This window comes from Hemiscyllium ocellatum, chromosome 13 (genome assembly GCF_020745735.1).
Source record: "Hemiscyllium ocellatum isolate sHemOce1 chromosome 13, sHemOce1.pat.X.cur, whole genome shotgun sequence".
Classification (NCBI taxonomy): domain Eukaryota; kingdom Metazoa; phylum Chordata; class Chondrichthyes; order Orectolobiformes; family Hemiscylliidae; genus Hemiscyllium; species Hemiscyllium ocellatum.
The window spans coordinates 40,642,115-40,665,399 of record NC_083413.1 but is presented as its reverse complement, the minus strand read 5'-3'; the positions used below and the strand labels follow the sequence as shown (position 1 = coordinate 40,665,399).

The 23,285-nt window shown below is 38.5% G+C and overlaps 1 protein-coding gene across 6 annotated transcripts in view; it reads left to right on the top strand.

The window, feature by feature from the left end:
• opa1 (OPA1 mitochondrial dynamin like GTPase) overlaps nt 1-18,962 on the top strand; it is a 135,396-nt gene extending 116,434 nt beyond the window's left edge. For all 6 annotated transcript variants that reach the window (XM_060834784.1, XM_060834787.1, XM_060834789.1 and 3 more), the window contains 2 exons: nt 16,186-16,260; nt 18,159-18,962. In XM_060834784.1, the coding sequence (XP_060690767.1) occupies nt 16,186-16,250 (65 nt within the window). In that variant the 3' untranslated portion in view covers nt 16,251-16,260; nt 18,159-18,962. The remainder of the gene's footprint in view (nt 1-16,185; nt 16,261-18,158) is intronic.
• The last annotated feature ends 4,323 nt before the right edge of the window (nt 18,963-23,285 follow it).

The following is a 23,285-nucleotide window of genomic DNA, read 5'->3' as shown; positions in this document are numbered from 1 at the left end:
TCCCAGTAAATTAAAATATTAGCACAGTTAATCAAAGAATTTTGGCAAACAAACTTTAAAGACTGATCAGTTAATGTTTTGTTTCAAATGATGTTTGACATTATTAGTTTCTAAGCTTACAGCAGTTTTGAACAGATTCAATTTACTATTAACAGTTTCTTTTCAAAATGCAAGTTCAGGAATTAGTTATCTTTATTTTTCTAAGTTTTACAGCCATCTAGGCATAGAAAACGTAACAATTTCTCTCATTTTAAATGCTAGATTATGAAGTAATGCCCCTTGTGGCCCAGTTATGCTCCCACTTTAAGTCAATCTGAGCTTTGAATTAAGTTCCAAGCTGTATTTCATCTCCCTGTCACGTATTTCTGCTTTTTTCTTCAATTTTATCTTTAATTTGCTTTCTTCTGTCCAAGTAATTGCTGCTCTAAGAATGGCAATCATTTTCTTGGTACATCTGGAATTTTGTTTTGCTTCAATTTTAACCATTCATTTCTGTTTTAAAATTTTTATTCTGTATAACACCCTTTTGCAATCTGAAGTGCTATGTTCAGTTGCTCTTTCTTTCCATCTTCCTTTAAGTGAGCTGTTTGTTGATAAGTCCAATCAGTGTAAACACCTAAACACCAAAATAGTGGAACCATCTAGGATATTAAGGTTCTTTTGATAAACAATGCCACAGTTTGTGTTTGGTTCCCTCCAAACTGTGTTTGTTACCTTTTGATTTATTATAGTTTTACCAATGCATTTCTTTTAGTTCCACTTCTAATTAAAGAATTGACAAATGGAGATTTATGCTGTTTGACAGCAGGATGGGAACCACGTTCCCTTTTATAACAGCCAAAGGGGAAAAAAGGGCTTTTCCAGCTTCCAGCAATGTGTTTGTAGTCTTGACCCCTTTCATATGCTGGGAATGTACAGCCAGAAGATAAATAGCACCTCCCTTGTGTTTTCTTGACCTCTGACTGTCCATTCACTTCCCATCTGTTTTTCTGCCCACAAGGAATGGTTGATATAAATCTTTCTTCTCTGGAGATAAATGATGTTCTGGATCTTAAAGGGCATCACATTGGGTGGTTTCCCTTTTTATAAAAGCTCACTAGTTTTCCTTTGGGCCACTTCTACTTGAAAACTCTCCCTTATGAAGTAGGTGTTAGAAGCAGAAAGAAAACCTTGGGTATCTCCGAATTTGTGCATAAGCTTTTATTTTCGTAAAGGACTCTTTGTCATCACCAGTAAATCATAGCCTTGTTCACTTTCCAGTGCAACCACTCGGCAAATTTGAGAGGGAGAACTGCTGAGTAAAAGGTGAACGTTTTATTTTCTGCACTGAGAGATGTGTGAGCAGTCAGCATTACATGCTGCAATGCTAAAATATATTGTTCAAAATTCTTTGAAATTTGATGCTAATGGATTATAAATGCAGCACATAATGTTGAACAGAGATGCGCGGAGCAATTCTATTGCTTTGTTATTCACTTCTTAAGTATTAAGGAAATAAATATGCATTACCCTTATCACCAAAAAAAATCTGCATAACTGTTATCCGAGCAATAACTAGATTCTGAATAGGCACCAATAAAAATGATTTTTAGTCAGAATACAAAATGCACTGTGTAACACTGATGCCTGAAATGTCGATTTTCCTGCTCCTTTGATGCCTCCTGACCTGCTGTACTTTTCCAGCAACACATTTTTCAGCTCTGATCTCCAGCATCTGCAGTCCTCACTTTCTCCTAGTTGATTTTAACCTACTGCGAATCCTCTTGCAAGGATGCCTTCCTTGAAGAAGCTCTCCTCGTCCCTCTACAAGGATCTCAGTGAGTCCCTCGCTCACTGCACCCCCCACCCCCATGTCATCTCCTCTGCCCTGAAGCTCTTCAGCCAAGTCCTCAAACAGACTCGCTACCACAGCCACATCTCCTTCCTCAGCACCTGTCTATGGAACCGACTGACCCCGCATGGACTCCGGACTACGTTCAGACCAATAAAATTTAGACCCAACCAGGAGTCCGAGGGTTTGGACTGAAGAAGGATTTATGCCTGAAACGTCGATTCTCCTCCTTTGATGCTACCTGACCTGCTGCACTTTTTCAGCAACACATTTTTCAGCTTTGATGTGATCAGCTGTTTGTTTAGCTCAGCAGAAAAATCACTTCAGTAGCCTTATGTGAAAAAAGATATATGACAAAAGAATTGATTTATTCCTGTCACATAGAAATTAGTTTGTACAAATTTAAATCATGTGATTGGTGTATCTTCCAAGGCTATATGTTTCTGCTTTTTTCAGTTTATCAATGTTTTTGCAGACTACATGTATACTTCAGATCAGATGGAATTAGAGGCCTTTATGTCACTTGACCAGAAGAGAAGTTTATTCTGTGTGCACTTTTATAATATTGTTCCATCACTGAGTGGATAAAGGAGAGCAGTAGATATGTTGTATTTGGACTTTGAGAAGGCATTTACAAGGTATCTCATAGAAGGCTAAATCATAAGAGCCCACAGTGTTGGAGTTTTATATTGGCATCGATAGGGAATTGGCACATGGGCAAGACACAGTAAATGGGGTTAAGGATTCTTTTTAGATTGGTGACATGTGACAGTGGGGTTCCAAAGTACTCCAGAAGAAGCCTCACCAGCACGGTGTATAACCTCAACATAACATCCCAATTCCGAGGCTCAAAGTTTTGAGCAATGAAGGCAAGCATGCTAAATGCTTTCTTCACCAGCCTATCTATATGTAATACAAACTTCAAGGAATTATGTGCCTGAATCCCTAAGTCTCCCTGTTCTACAACACTACCAAAGGCCCTATTTCTAATTATCTAAGAACTGCCCTTGTTTATTTTTTGCTGAAAATGTGTTGCTGGTTAAAGCGCAGCAGGTCAGGCAGCATCCGAGGAACAGGAGATTCGACATTTCGGGCACAAGCCCTTCATCAGGAATTCCTGATGAAGGGCTTGTGCCCGAAATGTCGAATTTCCTGTTCCTTGGATGCTGCCTGACCTGCTGCGCTTTAACCAGCAACACATTTTCAGCTCTGATCTCCAGCATCTGCAGACCTCACTTTTTACTTGTTTGTTTTTTACCAAATTGCAATATGTCACATTTATCCAAATTAAACTCCATCTGCATCTCTTCAGCCTGTTGACCCAATGGATCAAGATCTCTTTGTAATCTTAGATAATCACTTTCACCGTCGCATATACCACCAGTCTTGGTGTCATTCACAAACCTACTGACTTGAGTATATATATCTTGAATATTGGTGATATTGGAGAAATTAAAAAGACATTCCTGGTCTCATTTTATAAGGCCAGCTGATATTTTTCTCTGTGGTAAAACTTTTTGTGGCACAGCTGTTATTAATGAATACCTGTAAGAAGTTGTGATTTGGAGATGCCGGTGTTGGACTGAGATATACAAAGTTAAAAGTCACACAACACCAGGTTATAGTTCAGCAGGTTTATTTGGAAACATTAGCTTTAGGAGCGCTACTCCTTCATCAGGTGGTTGTGGAGAATAAGTTTGTAAAGACACAGAATTTATAGCAAAAGTTTACAGTGTAATGTAACTGAAATTATATGTTGAAAAAGACCTAGATTATTTGTTGGGTCTCACATCTTTTAGAATTGGCATGTCAGTTTCAGTTCTTTCATTCATTGTAACTTTTTTTAAAAAACGTTTTGCGATTTACATTGGAAAAAACTGAAACCCACATGCCCATTCTAAAAGATGAAAGACTTAACATACAATCCGGGTCTTTTTCAATATATAATTTCAGTTATATCACTCTGTAAACTTTTGCTATAAATTCGGTGTCTTACAATCTTATTCTCCACAACCATCTGATAACAGAGCAATGCTCCAAAAGCTAGTACTTCCAAATAGACCTATTGGACTATAACCTGGTGTTGTGTGATTTCTAACTTTGTAAGAAGTTGCAATTAGAGGGTAATAAATGAGTTGCATGATTTGCTATTGAGCTATTATGATTAAGTCATGGCACCTAACTTAATTGATTTATGAGAACCAAGCTAAAGAATCAGGAACATTGTTTGGGAGGTACCGAGGTTGAAGAAAGTGATAAAGAAACTATGATGAATCAGCAAGTAGTGATGGGTGATATCAAACTTGGATTTTGAAAGCTGAGGATTATAGAAGGTGGTAAAGAAACGGAAGAAGATAACTGCCTTGCAGTTATTATGCTTATATCTTATGTCCTATTCTGTAGTGAATCTGAAATATTTGGCTCGAAGTTCAGTTAAAACCTCAGTGTTGTCAGAAAAATTAATTAATATCATAAAACAAAGAAATGCAGATACTGAAGATCTGAAACAAAAACCAAAATTGCTGGAGAAACTCAACAGATTTGTAGCATCTATTGGAAAGAAAGCAGAATTACCAGTTCAGGTCCAGTGACCCTTCTTCAGTGCTCTCCATTTAATTCCATTTAATTAATTAAAATCAGTCTCCCATGGGGAACCTTGTCGAACGCCTTACTGAAGTCCATATAGATCACATCTACTGCTCTGCCCTCATCAATCCTCTTTGTTACTTCTTCAAAAACTCAATCAAGTTTGAGAGACATGATTTCCACACACAAAGCTATGTTGACTATCCCTTATCAGTCCTTGCCTTTCCAAATTCCAGGATAAGTCCAACGTTCTAGCCTCCTGCTTGTCTACTTTGGATTCCAGTATCTGCAGATTTTTTTTGTCTCTAACTGCATTTAATTCTGTTTTCCTTCCAAAGATGCTGCCAGACCTGCTGAATTCCTCCAGCAATTTCTCTTTTTGTTTCAAATGTATTTAGTGTATTGCCACAAACCCACAGTTGGAACTAATGCACTTCACCTCTAATGTTGTGTGCCACTCCTATTTCATTAATTTAGTTTATCTTTACTACTTGTACTATAGTGTTTTCTCCAAACAGAGTGGAATATAAAATCTGTAATTGGGTGTTTTTGACATTGTGTAGACTTTATATGGCAAATACACATGCAGCTGGTGAGAAACTGAACTGTTCACTATCAGACCTGGCTATTCTGACAAATATTTTCTCATAAAGTCATATTATTTAACTTGCATATTAAGCATATTTCGCTATGTAGCTGGTTGGATGCATTCCAATGAAATTTTAGCCTTGAAGAGCAATCTCTGATCGATCTTGGTAATTTACAAGTTGCCACATGAGCCTTTCTCATTTGGTGCAAAATAAACCTTGCAGCTGTTCGGAAATCTCCCTTGTAATAGATGCTCAGGTCATCTCCGTTAAAAGTTAATTTCTAAAATGTTTCAGAAGGAACAATCGGATCTGCTTTCAGGATCGTAGAATGGTTCCAGTAGAGAATGAGGCCACTCACCTCATGTCCATGCAGGCCTACAAGTGATTCAGCTCGTATGACTCCCGTGCCTGGGACCCTGCACCCTTTCCTTTTCAAATAATCATTTCCCTTGAATATCTCAGTTGCTTCCTGTCTCCATCATGCTCTTGAACAATGTGTTCCAGATCCTAAATCACACTGTGTGAAAGAGTATCTCCTCATGTCAGTATGGCTTTTTTTTTTGCCAGTTCCTGAAATCTGTCTACTGAATCTTGAACCTTCAACCAATTACAACAGTTTTATTATGCACTTGATGTCTGTCTGCCAAAACTTCCAACATATCCTGTATTTTGAATAGCAGTCAAGTTTGTCAGGGCTGTTTTAAGTATAGTTAGAGATAACTATTGAAGATAACTGTTTAAGAAGGGTGGTAACAACAAGCCAGGGAACTATAGACGAGTGAGCCTGACGTCGGTGGTGGGCAAGTTGTTGGAGGGAATCCTAAGGGACAGTATGTACGTATTTGGAAAGGCAAGGACTGATAAGGGATAGTCAACATAGCTTTGTGTGTGGAAATCATGTCTCTCAAACTTGATTGAGTTTTTGAAGAAGTAACAAAGAGGATTGATGAGGGCAGAGCAGTAGATGTGATCTATATGGACTTCAGTAAGGCGTTCGACAAGGTTCCCCATGGGAGACTGATTAGCAAGGTTAGATCTCATGGAATACAGGGAGAACTAGCCATTTGGATACAGGACTGGCTCAAAGGTGGAAGACAGAGGGTGGTGGTAGAGGGTTGTTTTTCAGACTGGAGGCCTGCGACCAGTGGAGTGCCACAAGGATCGGTGCTGGGTCCACGACTTTTTGTCATTTACATAAATGATGTGGATGTGAGCATAAGAGGTACAGTTAGTAGGTTTGCAGATGACACCAAACTTGGATGTGTAGTGGACAGCTGGGGCTGTTTTCCCTGGAGCGGGAGGTTGAGGGGTGACCTAATAGAGATTTACAAAATCATGAGGGGCATGGATAGGATAAATAGACAAAGTCTTTTCCCTGGGGTCAGGGAGTCCAGATCTAGAGGGCATAGGTTTTGGGGGAGAGGGGATAGATATAGAAGAGACCTAAGGGGCAACTTTTTTGCACAGGGGGTGGTACATGTATGGAATGAGCTGCCAGAGGAAGTGGTGGAGGCTGGTACAATTGCAACGTTTAAGAGGCATTTGGAAGGGTAAATGAATAGGAAGGGTTTGGAGGGATATGGGCCAGATGCTGGCAGGTGGGACTAGATTGAGTTGGGATATCTGGTCGGCATAGACTGGTTGGACTGGAGGGTCTGTTTCCATGCTGTACATCTCTGACTCTATATGAACAAAGATTATCACAGGTTTGTTTCTGGAAAGGATGGTACAGTAACAGGTAAAGTTAGTGCATTTATCGGTGCCTGACTTGCAACCTAATTCTGTAATGTGAATGCCATACTGGGAGTACTAGCCATTTGGATACAGAACAAGCTCAAAGGTTGAAAACAGAGGGTGGTGGACAGTTGCTTTTCAGACTGGAGGTCTGTGACCAGTGGTGTGCCACAAGGATCAATGCTGGATCCATTGCTTTTCTTCATTTATACAAATGATCTGTATGTAAATATCAGGATGTATGGCTAGAAAGTTTGCAGACGATGCCAAAATTAGGAGTATAATGGACAGCAAAGAGGATTATCTCAGAGTACAATGCGATCTTGATCAGACGGACAAGTGGGCCGAGGAGTGGCAGATGGAGTTAAGTTTAGTTAAATGTGAGGTGCTGCATTTTGGAAGGACAGATTAGTGCAGAACTTGTACACTTAATGTCCTGGGGAGTGTTGCTGAACAAAGACCTTGATAACAGGTTCATAGTTCCTTGAAAGTTGAGTCACAGGTAGGTAGGATAGTGAAGAAGGTATGCTTGCCTTTAGTGGTCAGTGCATTGAGTACAGGAGTTGAGCAGTCATGATACAGCTGTACAGGACATTGGCTAAGCTAGTGTTGGAATACTATCGGAAGGATGTTGTGAAGCTTGAAAAGGTTCAAAAAAGATTTACAAGGATGTTGCTAGGGTTGGAGGGTTTCAACTATTGGCAGAGACTGAATAGGCTGGGGCAATTTTCACTGGAGTGTCAGAGGCTGAGGGTGATCTTATAGAGTTAAAAGAATCATGAGGGGCATGAATAGGATAAATAGATGAAGTCTTTTCCCTGGGGTGGGGAAATCCAAAGCGAGAGGGCAACAGTTTAGGATGATAGGGGAAAGATATAAAAGGGACTTAAGGGGCACTTTTTTCATGCAGCTGGTGGTGTACGCATGAAATGAGCTGCCCCAGGAAGTGATGGAGGCTGGTACAATTACAACATCTAAAAGGCATCTGGATGGATATTTGAGTAATAAGGGTTTAGAGGGATATGGGCTAAATGTTAACGCATGGGGTTAAATTTATAGGATAATCTGGTCAGCATGGATGAGTTGGACCAAAAGGACTGTTTCTGTGCTGTACATCTCTATGACTGTGACCATAGCTGTCTTTCAAATTGAGACTGTGTGCGCTCAACTACATTTGCAAATGCAGAAATATTTTTAGTACCTGCTGTAACATTGCAATTTCTTTCAAATGCGTTGAGTAATAGTAGTTTCTACAAGCAACTGTGGGCTAACAAAGATTGGCGTTTACCATTTGGACTAACATACTAGTTGTGAAGCTAGTGAAAGTTTTGAGGCCATTTAAAATTATTTGACACTCCACAATCTATGCAAAAGAACCTTAATTCAATATTGACTAAATTTTCTGACGAGCTTTTATCAAAATTACACTATTCCAAACAAAGTTTAAGAACCTGTCAAGAGTTTGTAACAGTGAAAGATTACTTGCCTTTAATGCTAAGTTTCAAGGCTGCTCAAGATTTTGTCCTTTTTCTTAGTCATAGAGATGTACAGCGCAGAAACAGACCCTTTGGTCCAACCTGTCCATGCCGACCAGATATCCCAACTCAATCTAGTCCCACCTGCCAGCACCCACCCATATCCCTCCAAACCCTTCCTATTCATAAACCCATCCAAATGCCTTTTAAATGTTGCAATTGTACCAGCCTCCACCACTTCCTCTGGCAGCTTATTTCATACCTATACCACCCTCTGCGTAAAAAGTTGCCCCATAGGTCTCTTTTATATCTTTCCCCACTCACTCTAAACCTATGCCCTCTAGTTCTGGACTCCCCCACCCCAGAAAGAAGTCTTTGTCTATTTATCCTATCCATGCCCCTCGTGATTTTATAAGCCTCTATAAGCTCATCCCGCAGCCTCCGACACTCCAGGGAAAACAGCCTCAGCCTGTTCAGCCTCTCCCTATAGCTCAAATCCTCCAACACTGGCAACATCCTTGTAAATCTTTTCTGAACCCTTTCAAGTTTCACAACATCCTTTCGATAGGAAGGAGGCCAGAATTTCACGCAATATTCCAACAGTGGCCTAACCAATGTCCTGTACAGCCGCAACATGACCACCCAACTCCTGTACTCAACACAGCAAAGCATACCAAATGCCACCTTCACTATCTTATCTACCTGCCACTCCACTTTCAAGGACCTATGAACCTGCACTCCAAGGTCTCTACTCAGCAACACTCCCTATGACCTTACCATTAAGTGTATAAGTCCTGCTAAGATTTGCTTTCCCAGCCTCGCACTTATCTGAATTAAACACCATCTGCCACTTCTCAGCCCACTGGCCCATCTGATCAAGATCCTGTTGTAATCTGAGGTCACCTCCTTCGCTGTCCATGACACCTCCAACTTTGGTGTCATCTGCAAACTTACTAACTGTACCTCTTATGCTCACATCCAAATCATTTATGTAAATGACAAAAAGTAGAGGGCCCAGCACCAATCCTTGTAGCACTCCACTGGTCACAGTCCTCCAGTCTGAAAAACAACCCTCCACCACCACCCTCTGTCTTCCACTTTTGAGCCAGTTCTGTATCCAAATGGCTAGTTTTCCCTGTATTCTGTGAGATTTAACCTTGCTAACCAGTCTTCTTTAATTCTGTGACTGAAGGTTGGTCCTCATCAATAATTTGTGTAACCAAAGCTAAATACTATGATTATTTTTCTGTGAGGAGGACCGGGCAGACTGAGTTGACCTGAACTGGCCAAGATTTAAACCTGACGCGGTTAGTATTTATCAGATCCACATGCTAGACATCTAGCTAACTGAGTGAGCCACCATCTTATCCTCTGATTTAGAAACTATTGTGATTTCTTGTGATAGTTTTTTTAAAATGCTGAAAATGGAAACCTATCCTTTATTATGAGAGGAATTGAACGTAAAAGTAAGGATGTTATGTTTCAACTATGCAAGCCACATCTTGAATACTGTTGCAGTTTTGATCTCCTTATTTAAGGAAAGACATAAATTCATTGGAGGTACGTTATTAGAGATAGTTAATTAGATTGATACCTGGAATGAATGGTTTGTCTTTTGGGGAAACGTTGGGCAGTCAGGGCTTGTATCCACTGGGGTTTAGAAATAGATGTGGGAAGGATGCTTCCTGTTGCAGATCAGTTCCGAACTAACACTTTTAAAGTTAGGGGTTATCCTTTGGTACAGTGATGATAACTTTTTTTTCCCCTGAGAAGGTCCTGTTTGTTTGGAACTCTGTAGCTATTCAGACAGGATTATTAAATATTTTTAAGGGAAAGATGTATTTTTGATGGTAAGAGAATCAAATGTTATTGAAATTAGTCAGGAGTGTTGAATTCAAGACACAAGCAAGTTGTCTTATTGAATAATGGAGCAGGCTTGAGGGACAAAATGGCATAATGCTATTTTGTAGAAGAAGCTGAGAATGTTAAAATGAGGACTTAAAACCCACTTTCTGCACAAACCGTACTAGAATAGAGACCAGATTAGATAATTGAACATTGCATCAAGCAATTTAAAGGCAGCTTACAGCTTTTTTTTTATTTGAGCCAAATCTAAGTTCAGAAGAAAATCTAACTCTTTAAATGCGCAAAATTGTGTCCATTACAATTCCCTAATGTTTCCTATCTCTATTAAACAAGAATATATTAATTCTGGCAAATTAAATAAATATGTTAAAAGTTTTTTTTTACTTCTCCAACTTGAATAATATTTGGGACATATTGATATACAAAGTTGTTGTAAAAAAAGTAAATTCTAACGAGTATATACTCAGCAAAAAAACTCTCATAAGTATTTACATACCTTAACTTGGTATCAGATAAATTCAGATTTTAATAATAATTATAGAGTAAATGAAATGCAAGGGTGAAAACAAGTAGATTCAACTTTAATAGCCATTACTCTTTAAATGAAAGCTGGAAAGAGATCAAAATCTAAAGGTTTTCAGACAAAGTAAAGATTAATACAATCACAGCAAACTGGAAGAGAATAGCAGAATGAGAAACTTGAAGAAAGATGAAGATACGACTAAAATGAATGTTGAGATTCTAAGCTGGAAGAAGGTGAGCTGATATTTCAGAGTAACTTTCCGACCCCATGACTTAATCATGATCTTGACAATTTTGTGGTCCCAAATTTCTAATTCACCCTCTGGTTTCTATTAGAAATGTAACATTGGAAAGTTGCTTCTACTGTTCTTGAAATGTGTGTGAATAATTTAGAACAATGTACAAGGCCAGAAAATAAAAATGTCAACAAGACAGTGGAAGAGAAAGTTGAAGTAGATAATTGTAGAGGGGTTATCATCAGTCTGGTAAACAGTGAAATAGTGAAAGGAGCTAGTATGACAATTTTTTTTTCATAAATTTCATCACTAGCTCATCTTGTATTTGTATAGCTGTAAACTAAACTTGTATTTTTTAAAGTATATGTTAATTTTTATATATTTATGCCAATGTATGAAAGTACATTTTAGCTTTTATCACTATTCCTTTTGAGAGTAGTCATCAACCTGTTCAATGTATCATAGTTTAATGCTGCCAAAGGTATTTCCTAACTCTAATTACAGACAACATAGATACTTTCCAATCACCTTGAGTCATGCATCAGAAGATCAGAGATGAAATACAAGTTAGTTGCATATGGAGATGAGAATACCACTGAATCAGATTCTCTCAATATATGAAAGCAGTCATGTGCACAATATGTATGAAGAGGATTCTGTTATATGGGTGAGAGGATTATGAGCATATTCATGGCAAGATCAGAAAAATAATGAATTAAGGCGTGGAATAGCTCATCTCTTAAGCAAACACACTTCAAAAGACTGCCAGAATAGTATTAAGGAAAGTAGGGTCAAGGGTTAGTTAGGGGTTTGTATGGATCATAGTTTAATGTTTGGACATGTGAAGGTTGTTATGAACCTTCATTTGTTGCCTTGATACAAAGTACCTTCAAGTTTTCTCAAACACTTCTTTGTAAATTTATAACAGTTTGGCTTGCTTCATTTGCAAAGATGATATAATAATAAGTCAGTATTTTTTCAGAAGTTCTCATTTTAAGCTAATAATCTTGGTTCCATATGCAGGTCACAGTTCAGCTTGACATCAGATTTGGGAACAAAATATATATGATTAAAGCATAGAGTGTGATATTCAGAAAAGTATTTTAAAACTGTCCATGCTGCAAAATTTGTAACCCATATAAGTAAAAATTAAATTCTAAATGGCAATAAGCTAAATTAATTCATTGGAAAATTTAAACCATTGTATGAACAGTTCAAATTTTGAAATTTAATTAATGAGAAAATGATTAGAATTAAGCCATCATTAGTTAGAATTGTTTTAATTTTGAACTAGTTAGGAACAAGTTGATCAGTCTGTTCAAACTTTATTTTGTGTACTACTCGAGGCAGCAATGGACATAATCTCTAGTTTTAATTTGTGATTCTGTGAAAATGCCAGATGGCATTGTTATTTCAGCTGTGTAAAATGGATGTGGGCTGTAGCAAGTGGCAACAATGGCATGTGCAGTGAATGAGTTAATGCTTGGAGTGTACAAGATACATTTCAGGATCTGACCAAAGAACCATGCAGCTTGTCAAAGACCTTCAAGTGGAATGTAAATAACCTTTTCAGCCCGCAGAGTCTAAAATCTTTACATATTCTCACTATGTAAAGTACACAAAGCATTCCTATTAGCTTAAACTGCAGAAATATCTGTAATCAATTTAACTTAATCATGACACAACTTTTTCACTTCATGCATTTTAAATAAAACAAAAAAAAACGACTTTCTACTTGACACATGCTTGATAACCTGGCTCAAAGAATGATTATTTAATGACACTATCAAGCAATTTGTTTTGATAAATGTATGATTCCAAATTTAAGAAAAGCAGTGTTTAAATGACCTGTTTGTGGAATTGTTTATAAGAAATTTAAGTGTGTTTGGTTTTAATTACAAGATGGTAGTGCTAAAATACTTGTGAAATAAATTTTGGTTACAGCATTATTGGTTTCCAAATCTTCATAGGTCTTATTGGATGGTTAATTGTAAATATGAATGAGAAATTATAATTTATTTAAGGAAAGTAGGAATTTATGTCTTAAAGTTAATCTGCAATGTTTGCATCCTGTTGAATTTTATTAAATTATGGATCTGTGCATACTTAAGTGCTTAACCAGATTTTGCCATACAAGCAAATAGCAACGAGGCAACCAAAAGAAGGTAAACCCAACTAATAGGAGAAAGTGAGGACTGCAGATGCTGGAGATCAGAGCTTAAAATTATGTTGCTGGAAAAGCGCAGCAGGTCAGGTAGCATCAAAGGAACGGGAGAATGGACGTTTTGGGCATAAGCCCTTCTTCAGGGATCAGACTCAACTAATACACCAGTTTGTTCAGTTAGGCAGTGATCTCTCAATTCAGAGTCTCCACAGTTTTCAATAGGATTCTCTCAATTTCGGGGACTTATCAATTTGGTACAGCTGGAATACAGTTCTCAATAAAATATAATCAAATGTTACATAACGGATAAAAGATTCTGCTGTCGCTAAATTTCCTTTCAGATACTAAGAAGCGTCAATGTCATTTAATTTGGCTTTGTGTCTTGCGAAATGATAGAAGATTAGATTGTTGATCCAAATTTCACAGACATATGGCCATCAAAAAAGTAGGGCATACAGTTCTAAAGGGAATGCAGGAGGAGGGGTCTGGGTGTATATGTGCACAGATCATTAAAGGTGGCAGGACAGATGGAGAGCACAGTAAATAAAGCATTCAGTGATCTTGGTTTTATTAGTGGGTGTATAGAGTACAAGTGCAAGAAGATGTTGTTGAATGTGTACAAGATACTTGTTAGACCTCAGCTGAAGCATTGTGTATAGTTTTGAGGATCATATTATGGGAAAGGTGTGAAAGCATTGGAGAGTCTGAAGAAGTGATTTACTAGAATGGTTCCGGGAATGAGAAATTTGTCTGAGAGGAAAAAGGTTGAAGAGCAATCTGACAGAAGTAGTCAAAATCATGAGCAGACTGAACTGAGTTGCTCGCGCAATAGGGCATTTCAGCTTGCTAAAGAAAAGAGAACAAGAGAACATAGATATAAAGCAATGTGCAAACAAAGCAGAGGTGATATAAGAATTCTCACAGCCGGCTTTTAAGGTATAAAATGCATTGCCTGGAAATGTGGTGGAGGGAGTTCAATCCAGGGATTCAAAAGGGCACTAGATTTTTTTTGGATGGTAACGGCATGAAAGAGATATGGGGAAAAGATGGGAGATTGGCATCAGGTAATAGAACTGGACTAGGTAATAGTCGAGAGTGTGGTGCTGGAAAAGCACAGCAGGTCAGGCTGCATCCGAGGAGCAGGAGAATCGACATTTCGGACAAGAGCCCTTCATCAGGAAAGATAGTAGAGCCGGTGAAGTTACAATGGGCCGAATGGCCTCCTTTTGTATTGGAATCAATCTTGGATAATCTAAAACTTTGTCCCAGTTTGCTTCATCCTAAGCTTTTGGGAGAAGTGGCAATTCAAATAGTTAATGCATTGGTTCTAATTTTCCAAAATTCCTTAGATTTAGGGAAAGTTCTCTGAGATTAGAAACAGTGAATGTAACTCCTTTTCAAAAGGAATGGGCAAAGAAAACAGGAAACCACAGGCTAGTTAGCTTAAAATCTGTCGTAAGGAAAATGTTTAAAGCTACTATTACAGACTTTATAAACTGGGCTCTTCGATAACTTCGAAGTAATCCAGCAAACTAATCACACCATAGTATTGTGAAAGGAAGATCATGATAAAGGAGAACTGATGTCTTTAGATTTCCAGTAGGCATTTGATAAGGTGCTACATGCATCTAAGGTTCTTGCTGAAATTAAAAGCTCATGTTGTAGAGGGTAACATATTGACATGGATTGAAGACCAGCTAACTAACGGAAAACCGAATGAGCATAAATTGGGTCTTTTTCTGTTTGGCAAGCTGTAACGAGTGGGGTGTCACAGAGGTCACTTTTTACAGTTCCAAAACGTCGACTTTCGTGCTTCTCGGATGCTGCTTGACCTGCTGTGCTTTTCCAGCCCCACACCTTTCGACTTGGATGAGTTAATCGGTGGTATAGTTGTCAAATTTGCTGATGAAACCAAGACAAATAGAAAAATAAGTTGAGTGGAGACATGAGGCTACAAAGAGATAGTAGGGTGAGGTGAATGGACAAAGATCTGGAGTATAATGTGGGGTAATGTGAAATTGTTTATTTTGGTATATAGATTTTTTAAAAATGCATTACCTAAATAGATATTGAGATTTAGAGAGATTTAGGTGCCTTTGTGCATGAATCATAAGAAGCTAGGATGTAGGTACAGCCAGTAATTAGAAGGGTTAATTCAATGTTACTACTTATTGCGAAGGGAATTTAATGCAAAAGTAGAAAGGCAATGTTTCAATCATACAATGCATGTGAGAGACCATATCTGAAGTAATGTGTACAGTGTTGGTCTCCTTCTGGAACGAATGGTGTAAAAGTATTGGAAGCAACTCAACAAATTTATGACTGGTGGTGTGATGCACAGTAATGCCCATAGCATAGGTTCAATTCCTGCACTAGTTGAGGTTACCATTAAGGACTCTCCATTTTAACCTCTCCCTTCACATGAGGCATGATTACCCTCAGGCTGAACTGCCACTAGTCATGCCTTGCTAATGAGAAAACAGCCCTGTGGTCCGATAGCACTGTGGCACCTTTACTAGACTAATGCCCGAACTGTGGAAGGTTAGATAGGCTAAATTAGATGAATAAGTGGCAACTTGTTTGAAACATGAGTCTCTGAGAGGTCTGGATATATGGATGTGGAAAGGTTGTTTCCTCTTGTGGGAGAATCTAGAACTAGGTGTTATAGTAGCGAAATAAAGGGTGGTACATTAAAGACAGAGGAAGAGAATTGTTTCCCACAGGATCAAGAATCTTTGAACAGTCTTCCTCAAATTGTGATGGAAAGCATCATTTTTAAGGCAGAGGTAGATAGATCCTTGATCAACAAGAGGGTGAAAGGTTATTGGAGTAGTTGGGAATGTGCAATAATCAGATCAGCCTTGATCTATTGAATGACAGAGCAGGGTGGAGGGGGATATTCATGTTCCTAATTTGTACATTCACTCAAATTTTAGTTAAGTCAATCAAGCTTTGACCTGCTGACCATTGTGGCAAATATTAAATTCAGAATAAACTTTACAGCATTTTTAATCTAATTAAAGTAAGCATATTATGTCTCAAAACTTAGCTGAAAGTCTGTGAGAAGCAAAACCCTTCATTACTTTTTTCCATCATTTCCTCTATTGATTTTAATATTATTATTATTTATCAATAACGTTTGAATAGAGTGAAGTAATTGTCAAACTTTTTTATATTTCAGAAAGAGTTCGTGAGATTCAAGAAAAGTTAGAAGCATTCATTGAAGCTCTACATCAAGAAAAATAGCAATGTCTTTGTATGTATATGTCTCATCAACTAAACATGGATTTAGCTTAAATTTATCAAATGTTATTTACAGAAACATTTTAGGAGCACCCCTGATATCTAAAGAAATACCCCAGTGGCTAAACCTTACTGTCAAAAGAAGGCCCTACCTGGATCCCGACAGGAGGAATGAGCACCACAATGAGGCTTCTGTCATGGCAAATTATTAACCATACCTTTTTCTCCTAAGCACTACCTGCTGATCATTTTTGGAAGTGCACAGGTGTGTTCACTGGATGAGCATCAGCTTGTTGGCCTGACCCTTCCACCTCCCCAGAATTCTTCGTGCATGATTCTACTGCATAATTCCATCCAACAAAGAGTCAACACTCTCGGGAAAGGGCAGGCATACTTAGAAGAAAAATGGTTGAGGAAACTTTGATTTAAATGATTCACAAATGTATTAATTTCTTCGTGATTTGGGTAAGAATTCTGTAATGCAAATATTTTCTAAATACCATCTTGTATAATGCATGCTCCAAATCAACACAGAATTCTAGCTTCAGCTGCATTTGTGGCTAAGTTGAGAATCTCAGAGCAGCTGCTTCTGATGGTCACTTTCGATTTTCCTTTAAGAATGATTAGTAATGGTACATAAGTCTCACATCACGCCTGTTACGAGACATGATAGCTTTAAAATGCAGCCAAGACGTGTTGTGATTTGTAACATTTTGGAATTGTGTCAAGAGCTTTTACATGAATGCCATGACAATATGACTCCAACTGTACCAATTGTGCATGCAGAGATGAATCATGGCAACTATCTTTAATGGCTGCACCTTATCTCCTGTATAGGGAACACAATGTTTAATGTTAGCATCAGTGAGCTAAGGGTTTGATACAATTTTAATTACAGCTATGATTAAGGTAAACACGTTTCTCCTTCCTCCTCTCTCCCCTTGTTGTTTCGATCAGCTGTCTCTTCTCCTTTCATGAAATGTTGTATTGACTTTTTGTTGTTGCATGGATGCCATACACCTTTTGGCGCTTTGATCATTCTTCTTGTGTGAACCTAAACTGGCAGGCTTTAATTGCAGGGAAACAATGGAGTTGGATTTTATACTTCCTTGGTGTCTACATTTTCAGTGGTGATCAAGAGTATAAACCTAGCTAATTTTTTCCCTCCCATGAACCAAATTTCTGAACGCAGTTATGATAACCAGCAGTGGTGATAAGGTTTAGATGAGGTAATTTAGAATGGACTGGGATCCAAAATGGATCTTACCCACAGCCTTAAACAGCAGAGCCACTGAGGAAACTAAATCTGTTTTTAAATGTGTTCGTGGAATTCAATTAACTGTTATTTCCTCATGATAAACTGTACTCCTGACAAGTCTCTGATTATTGTCAGCACACTTCATCTATATTCATATCACAGATACAGCTTGTTAGCATAACCATAAATGCATAGTATTCCAGAGCACAGGTGTACATTGTAAAGGAGTTATGATTTGTAAATTGGAAGTTAAGAATATGATATGGTAAAAGAAATCTTCCACAGTGTTGTAATTTCAAAATAGAAGCTCATATTGAATATTATTATCAGATTAGTTGTTTTTATTGACCATGTTTTCGACTACTTTGATCTGGAAAATATATCTTTTGTTGCCTTGCAGTTAAATATTCTGTTCTATCTGTTTGTGAATAATATGATTATTAATTCCTGTTGTTTTTTCACAAAGAATAAATGTAAAATTATTTCTGAAAAAATTTGTTTTATAGCCAGTCTCTACTTACGAATAAATGTTCTGTTAGTACTTTCAAAATCTTGAACTTTTTCTGCACTTATGGAACCATTTTAAGGAATTTGTTTTCTCAATTAAAACTTGAATTGATGTAATTTAATTTTTTTTCCTTCGTATGAATTAGTTCAGCCCCTGACATGGAGCTTTGTGTCATGAGATGTTGCTTGAATCAGGAACCACTATCTGAAGGGCTACAGAGAGACTCAAAAGTACGAGTAAACACACCTCTGAAGACATCACTTCACAAATTGTGTATATTAAAACTGGAAGCACATTTAGGTTCTCCATATATTCTACTTTCTGAGTGGAGAATTCATGAGCAATGTTTTACTTGCATTTTTATAACAACTCTGATTACAAAAGCTTCAGCTTATCACGTTTTCTATTGTAACATGCAGTGTCCTGAAACACATTAAAATGTTGATTGTTTAAGTGCCCAAAAGAAGATTAAGCACTGCTGTGTATGTGAGAGCTGATGAACTGTTTTTGTCAAATGTAACATTTTTTGTGCAAATATTTTAATTGTTTCTCTCATATCCAGCTCAATAAGAAATAACGAATAGCTGTCTAAAATTGCATTCATTGGGAATGATATAGTCTACTTCTGTCATCTACTTCAAAGGTGCACTGGCTTGCATTTATTCATTCAGAAGAAAAAAACTGCATCTCTGTAATTCTCAGGAGAGAAATAAAATGCAAAATTAAAGTTTGTGTCAGAAAAATTTTGTCTGGAGTAAAATGAAAGTCATATCCAGTGTGGTTTCCATTTGGATCCTTCGATATTGGTTCTGTAGTTGTGCAGTAGAATCCTCAGAATTTATGCGAATGCTTATATAAATGAAAAAAGATTATCATAGTTTGTGAATTTTCTTTGCAAGTGTCCAGGTCATGCTTAATGTAATTAGTGAGGAGTCATGTATTTATTGAATGCCGTTATATTTAAATAAAACGGAGTACAATTTTGGAAACAAGAGAGTGCTTACTTCTGAAATATTTGGTGTATCATGCAACTGAACCTGACTCCAAAATGTTATTTTTACAGTTCTGGGCCTTTGCAAATTCTGATGAATGTTGTTGGTTCTTAACTACTCTGAAATAACTGAGCAAATGGGATCAAACTATTGCAAAAATTTTTACTGGGAATTAAAATGGATGACCAATGGCATTGACATAGACACTGGACATAACAAAGGCTCAAGCATCCCAGTCAACCCTGTAAAGTCGTCTTCATGAGCATCTGAGGACTTGCACCAAAATTGGGAGTGCTGTCAGATAGGCTAGTCAAATAGCCTGACACAGTCATTCTCTCATAATGTTACCTTTTCAAATGATGCAATGTTTTCCATGCTTTGCACACTCAACTTGTTTATGTATTAAAAACACTTTATTCAAGTGCTCTTTTCAGTAAAGCAAACAATGAGATGCAGAATGTGGTTTGCGGTTCAACTGTATTCTGTTAATGAGATTTTCCTTGATAAAACACCATGTGAGCATTTTCCAAATTCTTACAAATTTACACTCTTATATAGTTCCGTTTGTCCCAGAAAGAATATTATCTATGGTGATCCACATGTTTGACCTGGGAGATTGGAATTTTCTTCCTTTCTGATATAGGGCTGGCTCGCTTCCATAAAAGTGGGCTTCGCAGGGTAGACCTCCTGCATTGGCACACGTTCTGTCATAGGTCTTGCTGCATGTCTTCATTGTCAGGTGTGTCCAAGCATTATTCTTGCCCGCCCCCCCACCTAACTACAGCCGCCCAGACTTTCCAGAATGTTCAGTGGTGTTTGGCCAATAGAGTCATTGGGTTCAAGTCATCCAATGGGGCTGTGCCAACATCCTTCACTGTACACTTTATACCTCTCAGTAAAGCAACATACACAGACTGTCAAGATGCAGAAAGTCTAATTGATACTTCTCCAATATACAACCCTTGGGTTGGTTGTAACGTGTTCCCTTTGAATTTTTGTGACCTCTGACCTTGACTTTTACTGTTCTCTGGAGCTAATAGCTGCTAGCTGCTGTTTAGTTTGGCCAATTTTCTGGCAGGCCGAATTCTTCAGCTGTGGATCAACTTAGAATGTCCAGTTTTGGACTGGTGGTTAGTTGACTACAATCGGTATTCCAAACAGACATCACCATGCTTGGATATCATCCTGTTCTCCAGGAAGATAGATCGAGAGGCTATACGTTCAGGAGGGAGTAACTTTGGGATTTCTCACCCTTGATCTCAGTCTAATGAAATCTACAATATCAGTGATATATGCACAACAAAGCATTATGCTGATTACTATGTGCTTCACCACTCATTTTGAACTAGGGTTGTTTCCATATTGAACAGCATTTGAACAACACACCAAGGGAAGCTAGTGTGCATGGTTTACATTCAGTGAGGGAGTTCAGTATCCATCACCAAAAGTGGCTTAGAAGCACTACTGTTCCTTGAGCAGGTCGAATCCTGAAAGATACAGCTGCCAGAATGTGGTAAGAAAAACAAAGTTGGCCTCATCTTCAAAAGTCCACCTATCACAGATTCCCTGGAATTTTTTTCTGTGGATTCTCTTTCGAAGATTTCAATTCCTGAAGTGAGATGCTGAGAATTGGATAAAGTAGTTGATGCTGAAAGTTTCATAAGGATTAATCATTCCTCCTTTGATTTTGTACTCTTTGCCTTTATTTAAAAATCCAAGGATCTCATCTGCTTTTTTAAACTGTTTTCTTAACCTGCCACTTTCAACAAATTGTGCACATCTGTTCTCCAGGTCTTTCTGTTCCTGCGCCCACATTAGAATTGTGTTATTTATATTACTTCTTTCTTCCTACCAAGTGTCTCATTTTACCCACATTTGCATTAAAATTCAACCTGCTGTGTATCCATCCATTTTAGTAGCATATTTTTGTCTTTTTGAAGTCTATCATCTCTGTTTGCAATGCTTCCATGTTTTGTGTCCACTGCAGATTTTAAAATTATGCCCTGTACACCCAAACCTGGGAGTATAAGTATATTGATTGAAATATGTATTGAGAAACTCACTAATCCATAGGGTTAAAGCAAGGACTGCAGATGCTTTGACATCTTCGTGTTGGCTTTCAAATGTTAGTTTTTGTTTTCTGCAGATTGTCATTCCAAACTGCAGAGATTATAGATTGAGTTATTTGATTTCCCCCAGGTTACTCCACTCATCCTAGGAATGAGTCTGGCTAAACTATGTCATATTCTCAGTAAAGTGAATATATTTTTTCTTCAATACAGACCAAAAATGGTCTATAAAGATCTGCTGTGATCTTGTTAAAGACTTGATTAATAATTTTTCTCTGCTCTTATTCCCTCATCCCTTTTTAGTAAAGGTGAAATACAGTTTTATTTCATAATTGCTTGCTATATCCTCTAAGCTCTTCCAGTCAATATGTCAGTATGTCTTTGAGAGACATGCTTGTGATATAATCAATATATCCTAACATATGACCCAATGATATACTCCATTTTACCTCAGATCGTTTAAAGATAACTGGGATATCATGGCAATTATAGAAATGTAGCTCAGGGCTGGACAGGTCTAGCATTTGGATTAGTGGTGCTGGAAGAGCACAGCTGTTCAGGCAGCATCCAAAGTGCAGCGAAATCGACGTTTCGGGCAAAAGCCTTTCATCAGGAATAAAGGCAGTGAGCCTGAAGCGTGGAGAGAAGCTCGAGGAGGGTGGAGGTGGGGAGAAAGTAGCATAGAGTACAATGGGTGAGTGGGGGAGGAGAGGAAGGTGATAGGTCAGGGAGGAGAGGGTGGAGTGGATAGGTGGAAAAGAAGATAGGCAAGTAGGATAAGTCCGGACAAGTCATGGGATAGCTGGAAGTTTGGAACTAGGGTGAGGTAGGGGAAATGAGGAAACTGTTGAAGTCCACATTGATGCCCTGGTGTTGAAGTGTTCCGAGGTGGAAGATGAGGCGTTCTTCCTCCAGGCGTCTGGTGGTGAGGGAGCGGCTGTGAAGGAGGCCCAGGACCTCCATGTCCTCGGCAGAGGGGGAGTTGAAATGTTGGGCCACAGAGCGGTGTGGTTGATTGGTGCGGGTGTCCCGGAGTTGTTCCCTAAAGCGCTCTGCTAGGAGGCGTCCAGACTCCCCAATGTAGAGAAGACTGCATCGAGAGCAACGGATACAATAAATGATATTAGTGGATGTGCAGGTAAAACTTTGATGGATGTGGAAGGCTCCTTTAGGGCCTTGGATAGAGGTGAGGGAGGAAGTGTGAGCACAGGTTTTACAGTTCCTGCGGTGGCAGGGGAAAGTGTCAGGATGGGAGGGTGGGTTGTAGGGGCGGTGGACCTGACCAGGCGGAAAGGGGTGAGGAGGGAACTATATCCCTGGCGGTGGGGTCTTTTTGGAGGTGGCAGAAATGTCAGCGGATGATTTGGTTTATGCGAAGGTTGGTAGGGTGGAAAGTGAGCACCAGGGCGTTCTGTCCTTGTTACAGTTGGAGGGGTGGAGTCTGAGGGCGGAGGTGCAGGATGTGGATGAGATGCATTGGAGGGCATCTTTAACCATGTGGGAAGCGAAATTGCTGTCTAGCAGCTTCATGTTCCAGGATATAAATGCTACAGGAAGGATAGAAAGGGGGCAAGAGAGGAGGGAGAGTGGCATTTTTGATAAAGTATAGCATTCCAGCTGTACTTGGGGAGAATATTCCCGGCAATACATCCAGGGAAGTTATTTGGGTGGAACTGAGAAATAAGAAAGGGAGGATCACCTTATTGGGATTGTATTATAGGCAGCAGGAAATTGAGAAACAAATTTATAAGGAGATCTCAGTTATGTGTAAGAATAATAGGGTGGTAATGGTTTAATATTCCAGACATGGACTGTGACTGCCATAGTGTTAAGGGTTTAGATGGAAAGAAATTTGTTCAGTGTGTACAAGAAAATTTTCTGATTCAGTATGTGGATGTACCTACTAGAGAAACTTGAACTAATCTTGAGAAATAAGGCAGGGCAGGTGACTGAGGTGTCAGTGAGGGAGCACTTTGGGGCCAGCAACTATAACTCTCTTAGTTTTGAAATAGTGATAGAAAAAGATAGACCAGATCTAAAAAGTTGAAGTTCTAAATTGGAGAAGGCTATTTTAGACAATATTAGTCAAGAACTTTCAAAAGCTGATTGGGGACAGATGTTTGCAAGTAAAGGGATGGGTGGAAAATGGGAAGCCTTCAAAAATCAGATAACAAGAATCCAGAGACAGTATATTCCTGTTAGGAGAAAGAA